The 14,983-nt window shown below is 38.5% G+C and overlaps 1 protein-coding gene across 1 annotated transcript in view; it reads right to left on the reverse strand.

Moving 5' to 3' along the window:
- Window positions 1-14,983, reverse strand: part of CAMK4 (calcium/calmodulin dependent protein kinase IV) — a 137,969-nt gene that overhangs the window by 75,648 nt on the left and 47,338 nt on the right. The window contains exon 2 of the mRNA XM_058823969.1: window positions 5,024-5,102. Coding sequence (XP_058679952.1) covers window positions 5,024-5,102 — 79 coding nt within the window. The remainder of the gene's footprint in view (window positions 1-5,023; window positions 5,103-14,983) is intronic.

Consider the following 14,983-nt stretch of genomic DNA (forward strand, 5'->3'; position numbering starts at 1 on the left):
GCCTTACTGTTGAGGTCAGAGGCAAAGAAGGCATCTGAGCCTTTTCCTCGTTCTTGGTTCCAGTGTTTGTCTGTGCATCCAATCAAGGATGGAGATTTTCATTGGCCCCATTTTTGTTTTGATGTATTTATAAAAACACTTTCTATTATCTTTCACAGCAGTGGCCAGATTGAGTTCCATTTGAGCTTTCACCTTTCCAATTTTTTCTTTACATCACCAGTGACATCACTGTACTCTTCCTGAGTTGCCTGTCCCTTCTTCCCAATGTGTATATATATATACATTGTGTATATATATTTATTTATTTATATATTTATATGTATACATGTGTGTGTGTCTACATGTACATGTGCAAACACTAATGCAATTGAGACTTTTTAGATGCGGCTTATAGACCATTATGATCTCCTTCAGAGATCATAATGGTCTATACTGAACCTTAACTCCAGATATCCAACCCCAATTATCCACAAGGGAAGCCTATTACCTTTGCATTTGCTCACTCTCCTTTATGATCCACAGACCCAAAATATCTGCTGTATTCAAATCGTGTAACTCATTTGTACAGTTGTATTAATCCGAGCCCAACACTTTCCAGAGTATGTATTGCTTGAAAACTGTTGCTCTGTTTCAGATCTGAGAAAAAAATTGATGGGCCTGAACATTTGTCTGAATTTGAATATCAACCAGTCTGCACAAAGAATGCTGCTTCATATATATTGGTTTTGATAAAAGTGCTACAGAAGTATTATTTAAGCATCACAAACTGTGTGAGGGAGGAGGTCCACACATAAAAAAAAAGGAAATCAAAATGAAAATTTTCCAAAACAGTCTCTATACTTGTATGTCTCATTGACTGAGACAGACAGGGTCTAATATTTCATAATACTTATTTGTGCTTAGGGGATAGTACATATCAATTAGAACTGAGAAATATTAACCAGGCTTCATTCAAAGCATTGCTGAGAAGCAAATAAAATAAATATTATCTTATTTTTATGGATGAAAAAGTTGAAACCAAAAGAAATACTGGGAACAAGCCAGGACCAAGGCTACAGACAACCCAGCTCAAGAATCCTATTGTCCTTTCAGCAGAGCATGTTGCTTTATTGCAGTGGCAACTCCAAAATTACTTCAGTTGCAGTAGTTAGCACTTGATAGACCTACAATGTAGGCAGGCACTTGGTATCTTAGTTTAGAAACCATGCAGCAGAGTCCATCTGTTCTCATCACTATTTTTAAAGCAACTTGTCCAGACTCAGGTAGGAAATTTAAGGCGGAGGTGGATCTAATTTCTTGGAAGGCATTCACCTACCCAGATTCTTACCCCAGACTGCTTAGCTTCCTCAAAACACACCAAAATGGGGAAAAACAGATAAGAGACTTCATATAAAAAATATCACATATATATATTGCTTCCTTAGAGAACTTCATTCTTCCAATATGATCCATATGCTGTATGTTGTTTGCAGCAATGACCACTCCAGAATGACTGGTTGTAAATATCACATAATTTTTAAATCTTAGTTTAAGAGTAGTAAGAATAACTTTTGTAAAGTGTATCCTAAAGATACTTCACTTTTCTGTAGCACTGAGTCATCAAGGAGCGGTAAAATGCATAGTAAAAAGCAAAATAATCTCATATTTGCAATTGCAAGTGTGAAAGTTCATCATGGTACTCTGCTCTTTTGATGACTTTTTCTGAAGTGCAATATGATCTGCTTTTGCTTCTTTCTTGCTTCATGAAATAGATTTCCCCCAAAAGAAAAGACATGGTTCATATCTTTACATTTACCACCTGTGGAATTTAAAAGACCTGCTAAACATAGCAAATGAGCAGGCAATACATTTCAGTAGTGCCCAGGAATTAAGCACAAAGGTTAGATGAGGAAATCATAGGTAATATTTTTGCCTGGACCCATAGATGCTGGGTTTTAAACTTTTTTTTGGTAGCTCTTAAGAACCATTACAAATTTTATTTCTTATATGTTATTGGAGAGTGTCTCTCCTGCTAATTCAAAAATCAACTTTTCTTTGGACCTCTTCAATCCTTCTGACAGTTGTCTTTTAGCAGCTCTAGAAGCTAAAGTTCTAACTTGCCTCTTAGTTTCCCAACTAATTTTTATTTTTAAAGATTTTAAACTACTCCTAACTTGGGCTTGACAAAACTAAAATCAACAGAAAATGGAAGCATTCTGCTCCAATAATTTTGAAGCAGTAAAAACCCATTTTTCTTCCTCCCTTTGAAATTGTAGAAAATTTGTATAAATAGTTAAGAAGTATTAAACCTCTCAACAGAAATATAATATTATGAACGCTTTCTTTTATTTTAGTCACACCAATAGGTTTGTATAAATGTTTTATTCTGTTACTCTTTGATGGTTTAGCCCCTACAAAAAACCCCTAAACCACAGATGAAATCACCCACGTCCCCCAGACCCCTCAAAAATTAGCAAATAGTCTACTACTGTTTTATTGAACAAGGTGGTAAAAAATGTATTAATTGCAGAACATCCTAGGAACTCAAAACCCTGTACAAGAATGTATTCTCAGAACTGGATGATAGGTCTTACCCAAAATTTTATTTGCTCTTAAATAAGAATGTATTATTCATGCAAAATGAAAAATTACTCATTCTGTTTAAATGAAAAGAACACTGACAGCTATTTCATGTTTCTTGCAGTCTGTTCCTAGAGGACTACTTCAATCCTAAAGGATCCTATGTTCTTACCAAAGCTGTTCCCATGGGACAGAAAAGTAATAATTTCTAATACTTTACTTCAAATTACAGCACTTCAGTGATCATCACTCAAAAATCTGGAGCTGCCCATCAGCCAGCAGCCTCCTAATCACACATCACTTGTCATCACTTCCAGAGCAATCTGGACCACCCTATCCCTGTCCCTTACCCTGTTTTTACAGACCTCTTCCTTAGAGAGTCAGTCTTGTTTGAAGCAGCAGACTGGTTCCATTCAGATAGTCTGTTTGAATGGAAAAACCAAGAGTATTTGCTCTTTTGTCATCTTCCTTTGTCTTCTAATTTCAACCCATGTGCTCTTCAGAGCTCCCTTATGTACATTTACAAATGGAATTGAAGAGATGGGACTCTACCAAAAAAACAATCACAGGCTCCTCTTCTTTTCCTCCCATCCCTTTTCCTCTACTATTGAACTGCTATCCTTTTTTCTAATTGTTTTCAAAAAGGGAACAGGAAACAAGCTGATCAACATTTTAATACACGACTTGGCTCACACATGATTATTTTCTATACTGAGACACTCTGAGCAAAGATCAGACCTCCTGCTGTAAGAACATTCTAACACGGGTGGTTCAGTCCCTGTGATAATAATTACATCTCCAAATTGGTCAGACACAAGCAGTGGCACATCCTTAAAGCACTGTCTCCCATGTTCTCATTTACACAGAAAAGCTCATTTGTCTAAGAGGATTACTTGTTTTCATAGCAAAACATCCCAAAATGCATCAATTACACTGGGAACAACTCAGCTCTGTGAACTACTTAACCATACTGCTAACACAACCAAGGCTGCATTAAGTGAAACATATATTATTGCTGATGTAAAAACAACTTTCATAACTATAGTCTTTTCCTTAGGTGCCATTAAAAAAAAAATCAAATCTGTGCTACAGCAAGTCTACCAAAGCCTAAACTGACTAGTTTCAGATGCAGAAAAATAGATCTAGCATAAATACATAAATATGACAATTGTAAACATGAATTAATTTCCATGAAAGCAAAAAAAATCAAAAGGCAGAGAAATATTTTAAAGAAATGTAGTTCTTCCTATTGCATTTCAGAATGAGAAGTTTGGACAGTATACTCCTAAAACATTATGAGAATCTCTGGCATAATGAACAGATGGAAGCTCAAAAATTCTCTGCCCTTTCATAGGGCACAAGCTGCAGCAATGCACATGTTCTGCTTCTTCCAGTGTACCAGATGCAAATTCAAAAGCAGCACACACAACTGATTCTTTGTGCCAGTTTAAACCTTGGCTCGTGTTCAAAGACGACAAATTAATGCCAACATTTTACTCATGTGAAACCCACTCATTACATCTTGCACTGAGACCACCAGTGGAGCCACCATTTGGACATGGCTACGCCAACCCACCCATCCTTATGTTTCCACATGTGAATGTTCCTGAACATCATGGAATAATGAATGTTCTAAGGCTGGGGTAAACTGAATCAAAACCATTCATGAAAAGATACCATGTACATGCCTCACAGCCTGCCTGCTTTCTCTCAGACTTCTCTTTCCATCCTAGGAATATGAACTGCTCTACCCCATGCCCCACAGTGTCTTTCTGCATAAAGTCTCTCAGTCCATAGCTTGTCTTTCTTCTCTTAGTCTCTCTTCTTGCTTTCCACCATCTATTTTTCAGAACACACAAAAAGAGCTGTAGTATAAGTGTGACATATATGGAATTCTAAAAATAAATTGTAACCTCAACTGGTTCTCTAGCAATTTCATAGTGGTAAAAAAACCCACTACAATGTTTTTAATTTTACTGAGGTTTGAGTTGGTGTTTTAAATCAGTTTCTGAAAAAAGATTAATTGTGTCATGGCATTTTTTGAGCAAAACAATGTATTACATCAAAGACAAAACACTGAATATTTAAATTTTTCAAGGTGTCCTTTTTTGTTTTTTTCATGAAAGAAAAAGACATTTTTTTTCTCAACATTTTTTGCCAAGTCCAAATGTATATGGACAACACCAGCTGAAGGTACAAGCCAGATTTGTGGGGATAGGCATTCCCTCTACTGTACTGTTACTTCTAACAGCTGTTTTGGTGATGAGGAGCCAAAGCTCACTCATGGAAAATACGAGTTCAGCAGTTTATAATCCTAAATCTAGGACATTTTCCCCACATGAATAAACTGCACCAAAAAAACAACAAAAAAAGGCCAAAAAAAAGAAAGAAAAAGAAAAAAAATGCCCAGAGAAAATCCCAATCATATTCCAAAGCAAAGCAAAACAAAACAAAAATGACTTACTGTCTTCTTCAACATTTTGACGGCGTAAGGTTTCTGGGTCCCTTTCTGCCTGCATCTGTAGACAATGGATGTAGCCCCACTAAATTTAAAATAATAAAAAAAAAAAAAGGAAGAATAGTTGGGTTGTACATACAACTCTTCGAATCTGTCAATAAACAGAGTTGCCTACATTTTCTATTCCTCCCAGTTTGGGCAAAACTATCTCATTCTTCCCCACAGATGCAATAAACCCTCCCGCCCAAAATCCAAGAAGTGTCAAACCCCCTCTGTATTCAACCAGAGCACTTCAGCAGTCACTGAGCCAACAGAAGTTGCAAGAGTTTATCATCCTTCTTGGCCACACCTTTTCTGTCTAATGGCTATCCCTGGATGTTTCCTTGGATAACCAAGTCACCACATCTTGTCTTTGTTAAGGCAACACACCTGCAACAATAACTTATACTGGGGGGCCTGCTCACTAATTGCTGATGACAGCAATGGTGAAACAGAAAATTTTTGCGCTGCTCCTTGCCCACTGGACCAAAAGACCAAATCTGGCACCAAATGGAGGAGGCAGCATTTTAGGTTCATTCAGTGGAAACTGGTGGGACTTGTTCACAGCAAAAGTGGACTGAGCTTACATCTTCCCTTTGCCTTCAAGGTGTAACTATTTGAATGTGAGAAGTCTGAGCACTCATAAAATTATGGCTCTGCTGGATGGAAGGCACTTCTCTGAGTGCATAGTTGGGGCAGATGGTCTCCAGAGGGAGGGTCAACTTGCTGTGCTTTACTTGTTGCTGTCAAGGAAGGGCTCTGTACTCTGTGAATTACTTAAAGAAAGGTTGTAACCTCTGGTAAGCTCATATTGGTTACAAACCATCCAGATACCTTTGTATTCTTCCCAAAATAGATGCACTGAAGCACCATCATATGCATACCAGATGCCAAATTGCACTGCAGATCCCTCTGAACCAGGAGAAAGCCATCTCAGTGAGTTGACAGGAGACAACCATGACAGGAAGAGCTTTTTTTTAAACAGCAGAATGGCATAGCCACGCTTGACCACAGGAATAAAGCTGCGGCACAAGGTTCATTATTATAGGTGCTGTACAAAACTGCCATGGGTGCCCTGATCTTCTCCCTCCTCAGCATGGGCCAGACAGGTGCCATACAAGGCTCTGAGTAGTAGGCACATCCCTATTTTCATAATTTCACGAGTGAGCACAAGAACTGGCAATTGATTGAGAAGATTCATTTCAGAAAGACCTCTTCATAAGGAAAGGTCATCTGTGGCAAGGGTTGTGCAGCTCAGTCATCTGAGGGCTTCTCTGCACCACATATAAATTAATCTTCACTTCATCTCAAATGCTAAAATGATTTGTCTCTCTTCAAAGTATATTGATAAACGTGTGGGAGTACTGAGAGCTTCAGTAACTCCCAGAATCATTACGTGAATTTAATTAGATCTCCTCTCCTTAGCCAAGTCTCCAAAGACACTATTTAGCAAGAAGAAAAAAATATATCACATTAAAAAAAACCTCACATCTTTTAAATATAACAAAACTGTTAAAAGATAGAATTCTAAGAATGTGCTGTGATAAGGTTTATATCTCCAGTACTTCACTGCAAGATTGCAATGGGGAAGTCAGTGCATAAACTGCAAATCATTGATGTACCCTGCTTCACATACACAAGTGCAGTGCAAACATTAAACTCATTAGTTTACATATGTCCTTACAAAGTAGGCAGCAAACTTTCTAGAAATTATTGTATTTGGGTGAGAGTAGAATTAGAGAAGCTATTTAGCAGCAGCTATTAATCCAAATAAATAGATGATAATTCCTGTACAAATCTCTTGATGCTCACTGCTGCTGTGGCAATGGAAGGCAGACCCTGTCTCTCAGTAAAGCTACTGTCAGTGTTTGCATCACCAGTTTGCAAAGTCTTCCATGTAAATAAGAGCCTAGCCACTAGAACACCCCAGATTATTTAATTGTCTTAGTGATGAGATGGACATCTCCACCACTGGAAGGGAAGATAACATCACTCCACCTTTTACAGTTCATTTGACTGTACCCAAACCTGGAAGACAGGAAGCATAATGCTTGAAAGAGATGTAAGACAGTCCAGAGAGATAATCCAGTCGAGCAGTTTGACATTAGGCTCATTAGCCAATATTCAAAACACAAACAAAGGTGCTACTTTGGAATTTACTCTCTATTGTACAGATTTCTGCACATCCCTGCAGTCCTAATTTGGTGTAAAATTGATGACAAGGCATGGCAAGACTTGGGAACACTTTGAAAGATTTTGCTTCTGATTTACATGGCTTTGCCCAGCTCTCACCAGCAGGAGAGAAAACACCTAACATTAGCTAACAACCAGCTCTGCTCCTCTTCCAGGCAGAAACCAGTACAGGAAATCAGGAACAGGATGGCAACCTGCTCACACCATGTCTGAGGCTAAACAGCAGAGAGCCATTACTAGTATGGACCTGATTCCTTGCTTCTTTGTTGGTAACAGGGTATCTTCACTCCTTCACAGTTTAAAAAAAAAAAACAAGGTAGTGAGGAGTGGGGAGGAGTGGTGCAAGCAGAAATCAGCCTATGGAACTAAATGTAAATGCACAAACAGAACTGCCTCGTGTAAATCTAGGTGGTTTGCTTTGCTTCTTTCTTTGGCTTCCTGCTGGAGCTTTCTGCTGAATCAGCACATCCAGCTTTCCCAAGTGACTGTGTGACTTGGAAGGTCACCAATTGGAGCAATTCAAGCTTTCATCATCAAAGAGCAGCGGGAAGATACAGCTGCAAGATTCTCATGTGAAGCTGAAACATAGAGAGCTGCTAATTGTAACCTCTTGCCCCTACCCTAAGTTTTTTGCAACATCAAACCTTGACTGCCATCACCCCGCTTCTGAGAACCTCCTCTTGAATTTGCATCAACTGAAAACTTCATTGATACGTTTTGTCAGACTGCACAAATATACCGAAACCAGGAATCCTTGTGGCAACATGCCACTTCCCTTGGAAATGGAATTCATGGCCAGACGGGCAGACCTGCACCCTCCCAATGTCCCACTCTCTGCAAGGAGTGTTTGACTTGCCTGAATGATAAATGTAAATACTGCTATAGAAAGAGATCACCCATACCTCAATGGTTAAGGCACTTATTTGATAAGAAGCAGACAACAGCACTAGAGACTATTTAATCCAACCCCGTTAACAGTTTAAATGGGAGTAACTGAGAGGGCCCTGAGCTCAAACAACTGATAATCACTTGCAGAAGTGCATTGCAGAGTATGACTGACAAGTGACCCATTACCAGTTCAGGCTAGAAACCAGAAATCATGTCTCCCATATTCCACAAGATTACTCAATGTACTGTGTTTGCCTATTCAGAATTGATTCAGTCAGCTTTTGCCTCTTTGCATTTAGTGAATATAGACAAATATGTATGTCTTTGCATACACATTTATATGCAATACTTATTATATATATTTGTGTTTGTAAGTGTGCATTTATTTACTTCTAACCAAAATTAGGCTTAAAGGAGCATCCAGCAGTGGGTTTTTTACACCTTTGCCTGGAAACAGTCTACCTGAATTCAAAACATAATTTATTTGAAATTGGCTGGAGTAAGAAAAATAGGGGGAAAAAAAAGGAAAAAAAAAGGAAAAAAAAAAAAAAAAGAAAGGAAAAAAAGGCATATTCTTGTATTCTTGGAATGTGCAGTTGGCAAAGTTAGACAATAGTAATTAGAGCTGTTGAAAATATTGCCATTCTCCTTCACTCTCATATGTATTTCAGTCTGGAAATCTGCTTAATGATTCTGTTCAAGATTTACTTTTAAAAGCCCAGGTATAACTGTGATCATGCTAAAGAAGAAAAGCAACAACAAGAGATCATTTTATTGTGAAGATGCCAAATGCTTTACTACAAAAACGTGTTTATATATATGTATTGAACTCAGAAAAAACCTAAAAATCATTTATACATCTTTACTGTTTGGTCATAATGCACAACAAAAACACTCACTTTTGTGATGCCACCTACAATGCCGACAATGACAACACATAAGAAAGCTCATAGAAAGCTCATTATGTCCTGTGCATGGAATGTATCACAGCTGAGGCACACACAGCCCAGTATGAGCACAGAAATAGTTTTCCTGAAGTACAATACTTCAGTGGCATGATAAATTCACTCACCAATTAGTCAACCAATGTAATTGTGTGCCACTAAATACATCAAAATAGACTCAAATTCAGTAACTGACCTCTGCATGTGTGTTGTCCAAGACATGATTTTGAAAAGTACTTTCAAAATATTTAAAATGTGCAAAACCTTCTGCCTCCTCCCCACACACCTCTCAATATACAATTGGTTGAGCATTCTGGATTATTTTTATTACTATTCTCAGGTGTTACTGAGCTTTCAATGATTTCAGAAGGACACTGTTTTAAAGGCTGGGCAGCAGCACCACACTGCCCTGCCTGTGCTAAGGACTCCAGACAGCAAGACTGAGAGAAAAGGCATGGCCACACCTCAAATAGATGCAGTCAAAAATAGTGGTGTCAGCACAGATGGAAGGAAGGCAGGGATGCCCAGAAGGGGTGTTAAAGAGGTGGAAGTGATCAGCAGAATTTGCACATAAAGGAGAAAATGGAATTTGCAGGATCCTGCAGTGGAGCCTGGCAGAGAGAGAAAATACAAAACAAGAAAAGACAGAATTTGACCCAGTTTGGATAAAGCATTTCTTCCCTGAAACCCACAAAAAGCTTCTGCCTCTGAAACAGGAAAGGCAACCAAAATGAAATGCAGCCATATGTTTACTTGGCCACAGGTAGGTAGTAAAAGTAAATTCCTCGAGCTGCAGCTTTTAAAATAAAATAACACTCATCGGCAGTAATTTCACTGGAAGAAGGAAATTAAATCTTTTCAAAAGTAGGTCAGCATTTCCACACCATGCCCACTCATCCTGGTTTTTATATTGCCTTTGAATCAACTCATTACAAATACAGTCCTGAATGTAATCTCCTGTAAATTTCATTTGGATTAAATTCCTTAAGTTCTGGATTGATTTTTTTAAAATAAATTAGTTTGTGCTTCATGTAGTCAAGCAATAATTACACAATCAAGTTTGTCCAATAAAAACACTTGAAAGAATGATCGGTCCCAAGAAAACTGTACCTGGTACAAAGCCATGGAAATCTGTGCTGCCAAAACTGCAGCAGGAGATCAAAGTCCATTATAGGTTTCCACAAAGAATACTGATTTCTTTGTACAGTTTACAGAAGTATAAAGTTAAAGATCATTAATTTATGTTTTCTTAGATATACACTAAAAGAGCAAAATGGATTTATAGAAATGAAATTACTATTCCTGGACTTCCAAATTAAACATCCTGTTGAAGTTAAAAGACTGGACAGAAAAAACAAAACTAAACAAAACAAAAATGCTCAAAACCAAACAAAAATAAAAAGAAAAGAGAAAATCTATTAACAGTGAGAGGAACTAAAATTAGTTTAAGAGTGCATATTCCATGGTATTACTAATATTGCCTTCACTTTAAAAAATACATTCATGTAAATTTGGAAATTCTCACAACTTGTATTTCATGGAGAAGTATCAAACAAACTCTTTTTACAGTAATCTAACAAACAATTCTTAAATTATTCAAATCTAATCTCAAACCTTCTTCTAAATATCAATATCTACATATACAGGGCTTACAGGCTATTGCAAACCACTGCAGGCGTGCCTTTTCTCTCATTATTTCATGACTTGTAAACAGAATAGAAAATTTCACAAAACATATATCATTTAGGAGCAGCAAAAAGCCTTGGATTCCCACATACTTTGAGGAATAAAACAAATCTTTAATGAAGGCAAGGTTAGTGGGAGAAAAGTACATGGTTCTGAAAAGGAAATCTAACTCCAGAAATTGTGTTCCAGAGTTCTGGCTGGTTTGATTTTTAGAATGCTGAGTAGATTTTCTAATATTTGAGGTGAAAAGACTTTTCAGCAATTGTTTAGACTGGCCTCCAAAGGCAATGCAATAGTCCAAAAAGATATTTTTTATATTCAGCCTTCACTGCACTCAGCAGATAAAAGGAACCTTAGATAAGCACAACAAAGGACCTACACCATTAAAAAAAAAACAAACTGTAATCAAACTAGTGCTTGCCAATATTCTTGAACCGGTAAATGCCAGAGATAACAGTTTGTAGGACTATAATTCTTTAGACATGGGGTAGGTTGGCTGCTGAAACACACTAATTAAAATGCAGCAGTTCAAGCCGCCCCTGCTGCGGTGGCTGGACCAGCAGCTGATAATTCCTGCTGGGACTGCAACAGCACATTTCTAACTTACTTCCAAAGAAGCTCCTCCCTCAAGTACTGCAGAAAGTTTATAGAGGACCTCTATAAAGTTTTAAAAGGACCTCTATCCACAGAGACGCTAAAAACATTGTTACACCTGGATGTAGTGTCTTTTTAAACTGCAGGAATTCAGTTAGGTATCATGTTAGCTTCATAAATATTAACATTAGATAATTTCCCCCACATCAAATGCTAAAATTTTAAAATTTCAGTTTAGCTGGTAGGTAAATATTGAGAACAAGAAAGAGACCCCCAGCACTGGATCTGACTTCACTGCCTTTCACTGAGTGGAAATAGCTGACCCAAACTTACAAGCAAGCATCATTATCTCAAGCATTAATTTGAAAAGCACAGAAGCAAAACTCAAACTACACTGAATTCCAGGGGTTACTGCTGTACTCTGTGTACATTGTTCCCTTAAGGTAACCCACCTTTCTGAAATCTGGGTTCCTAAACAAAACTTCAGGTATGATTGCTGAAATGCAGATACAAGGTGAAGATTAGAGCACTTTCTACAGCACTGTGTAAGAAAAAACGTATAGAAAATACATTCACCATTTCTTCTTTTTCCTTTACCCCTTCTAATATGTTGGGTCAGACTACACATTGGAATAGCTGTATTTCTTAAACCACATGGGAGTTCTCTGTAGGAAACCCAAAGTTTTTCCTACCAAGTCTGAAAAAGGTCACTTAAACTTGGCTGAAAGTGAACTTATAATAGTGGGGAGTTCACCTTTCAACATGAAGCCCAAGAGACCCAGAAACTGATCTTGAATATTTTATATGGAAATTAGTTTTCCTTGAGAATGCTGGGGTTTTTTTTCAGGGACTGAAGAGTTCTTAGCTACTCATGTCTAAGCAGTTCAGTGAAATGAGGAGAGCAAAGAAAAGAAGGTGGAAGAGTGGACCAAGGGAAGCAATGCATGCTTTTGTCCTCAGTACTGAACTTTGGACACAGTGAGGCAAATCTTCCAACACATGTGCTAACACTACGTGTGCAAGATGCAGCCCCAGATCCTTGGGCTGGCAGTCTCAAGGGTTTTCTCACAGTCACAGACAGATGCTGTGCACAGATATGATGTGACTAGCCTCCCTAAGTCCCACATAAAGCCTGACAACTGAAATTATCCAGTGAACTCACCCCTCCTGGTAATACATGTGCCTTGTTTAAAACACCATTTCAACCCCTATCTCATAAGCAGCACTTTTCTCCCCTCCTCTTAGAAGATCCTAATGAAGAATAAACATTATTTATTTAAACTTTATGAAGAATGCATGTGAGGAGAAAAGAGTGCTGAGCAGTAAAAACTCTGTAAAACCTTCTGCGTTACAAGCCTTCCTTCCTGGGCCACTGCAGAATTACCTGCCTGGTTTATTTTCCTGGTGACATATTCCTTCACCAGGAAGTATTTTGAACAGTCTGTAGTATGAGCAGGTGTCAACACCATTGATTACTGCTCTTCATGACAATCTCCAGATGCAGGAGGCAGACTGGACTTCACACTAAATGACAACATGTGGCAGCATGAACATCCTTGCATGTTGACTCTGGCTCCCCTGGTCAAGGGAAGGGAAGCAGTGAGGAGGTTATGGACTTCTAACAGCTTGCTCTGCACATAGGAAAGTCATCAACTGAAATCAGACAGGGAAAAATTAATGGTTGTTCATGTCTACACATTTAAATCTAGCTTTGAACAAACTTTACAACCAGAAAGTTTAGGTCTAGGCATTTTATGGATTCTGAAAGCTCATGTGCCCATGTGTCTCCTTAATAGCCCTCTTTTTGGTAAGTTACAAAGTTTTCTCCTTGGAGGTTTGTGTTGTGCTGAATCATCAATTCCTATGCAATGTCTTCTCTGAAATAAATTGCTTTTGCCAAGAAGTTTATGTTCAATGGCAGCCCAGAATCCCTTAGCACAAGACAACAAAGAAAATTTTAATATATCACAGATTCAAAAGTTCTTGGGCTCTTTTTAGCTACTACATATGTTTTCTTCTTTAAACCTCGTGGGACAGATATTTCGAATCATAAGCTATAAGACTGAAAGCCAGGCAATGCAAAATAATTTGGAGGAATGCATAACATTTGACAATGCTCCCTAAATTAACAAGTTCTATAACATTCTGCGTGTATTCTGATCATATTTAAATATATTCTCAAAAGAGAAATTGAAATAGCTAATTTTCCATAATAGAGAGGTCTTTTAATCTGCTGCTTCTAGTATTTTTGTCACAGTCAGAAAACCCAACTTGCCATTATCATAAAAATTACCTGTAGACTTAACACTTAGTTGTAATTTTACTGCATTAACAAAGCTACAGAAGAAAGATGAAGCTGCAGCAGAGAGACACTGTTATTACTTATAAAACAGAAAAAAATTCTTGAAGAAGTGAAGAAGGCATATACTCTGGTGCAGGTTTTGCCAGTGAGAGTTATTTACATCAGAGTGAAAGGGTTTGCAATCCTGCCAGGCCTGGCAGCCAAATGTCAGCTTACTGCAGGCACAGGGCAGGTTTCAAGTCACATCCTGTCTTCCACCAGCTCTTCCAGCTTCAGTTCTGGTGGGTGGGAAACACCTAAGCAGGTCTAGATCTTCCTTAAATGCTGGATTTATTCTACATGCACAGAGGAAAAATGCTGCATCAGTCCTCAGCTAATCCGCAGAGGCCATGGAGCCCTCCCTACCAACCACCCTGGTGCCAGGCACAAAATGGACAGAAGCTGGGATCACCACACCTTCCTTGTCAGGGACACATGCACACCATGCAGGACTGCAGTGGGATGTGCTTGGCTGCCAGGTACCCTCCAGCCAAGTCTCTCCATCACTTCCAATTCATCAACAGGATTGGGGAGAAGCTGGTGGGGAGCTTTACAGAAAACATTTTGGGTGTAGATGAGGACAGAGAGATCCCTTACCAGTTTGTAACATGGGCATAACTGACTTGGCTTGGAGAAATTAATTTTAATTATTGACAATTATAAATAGAGTGGAAATTGGAAAGAAAAATCTTACATTAAGACATATTTTAACCATATTATCTTCAGGCTTGGAAGGGAATGTTGTGCTTTTGTAGTGTAATTATTTATGTGGCTTTTACTTTACACTGGTGTGTACAGCCAAGTCTAAGAACATTAATGCTGCACAAAGCACTGTGTGACAGGAAGGATCTCTCCCTCTCCACTGCACAGGCAGAACCCACAGAAACATGGATCAAGCAGCCACTGTGAGGGTGGGGTTAGGCCATGAGCTCTGAAGACAGAAAGTCAGATGGGATATCCCAAATGTGTCTCAGGGAAAGAAAAATACCAACAACAAAACCACCACCACCAAAAAACCCCAATCAACCAAAGCCAGTGGGAGCCTGGGTATTCAGTTCCAGACGTTCTGTGTTTCTGCTGGTCAGCAACAGTTCTGCTCATTTGTCTTTCTTGCTCTGTTGCTGCTCTTTCTGGTTTTGGTGCTTTATAACTGGACCACCAGAGACCATAGAATTTGAAAATGGAATGTTTGGTGCTGCTTGTGTGAGATGGAAGGCAGCAGGCACAACAAAGGCCATGGCTAGTAAGATGGGAGGCCCTGGGAAGGATTTTGTGAAGCAG

This window comes from Ammospiza caudacuta, chromosome Z (assembly GCF_027887145.1).
Source record: "Ammospiza caudacuta isolate bAmmCau1 chromosome Z, bAmmCau1.pri, whole genome shotgun sequence".
NCBI classification, from domain to species: Eukaryota; Metazoa; Chordata; class Aves; order Passeriformes; family Passerellidae; genus Ammospiza; species Ammospiza caudacuta.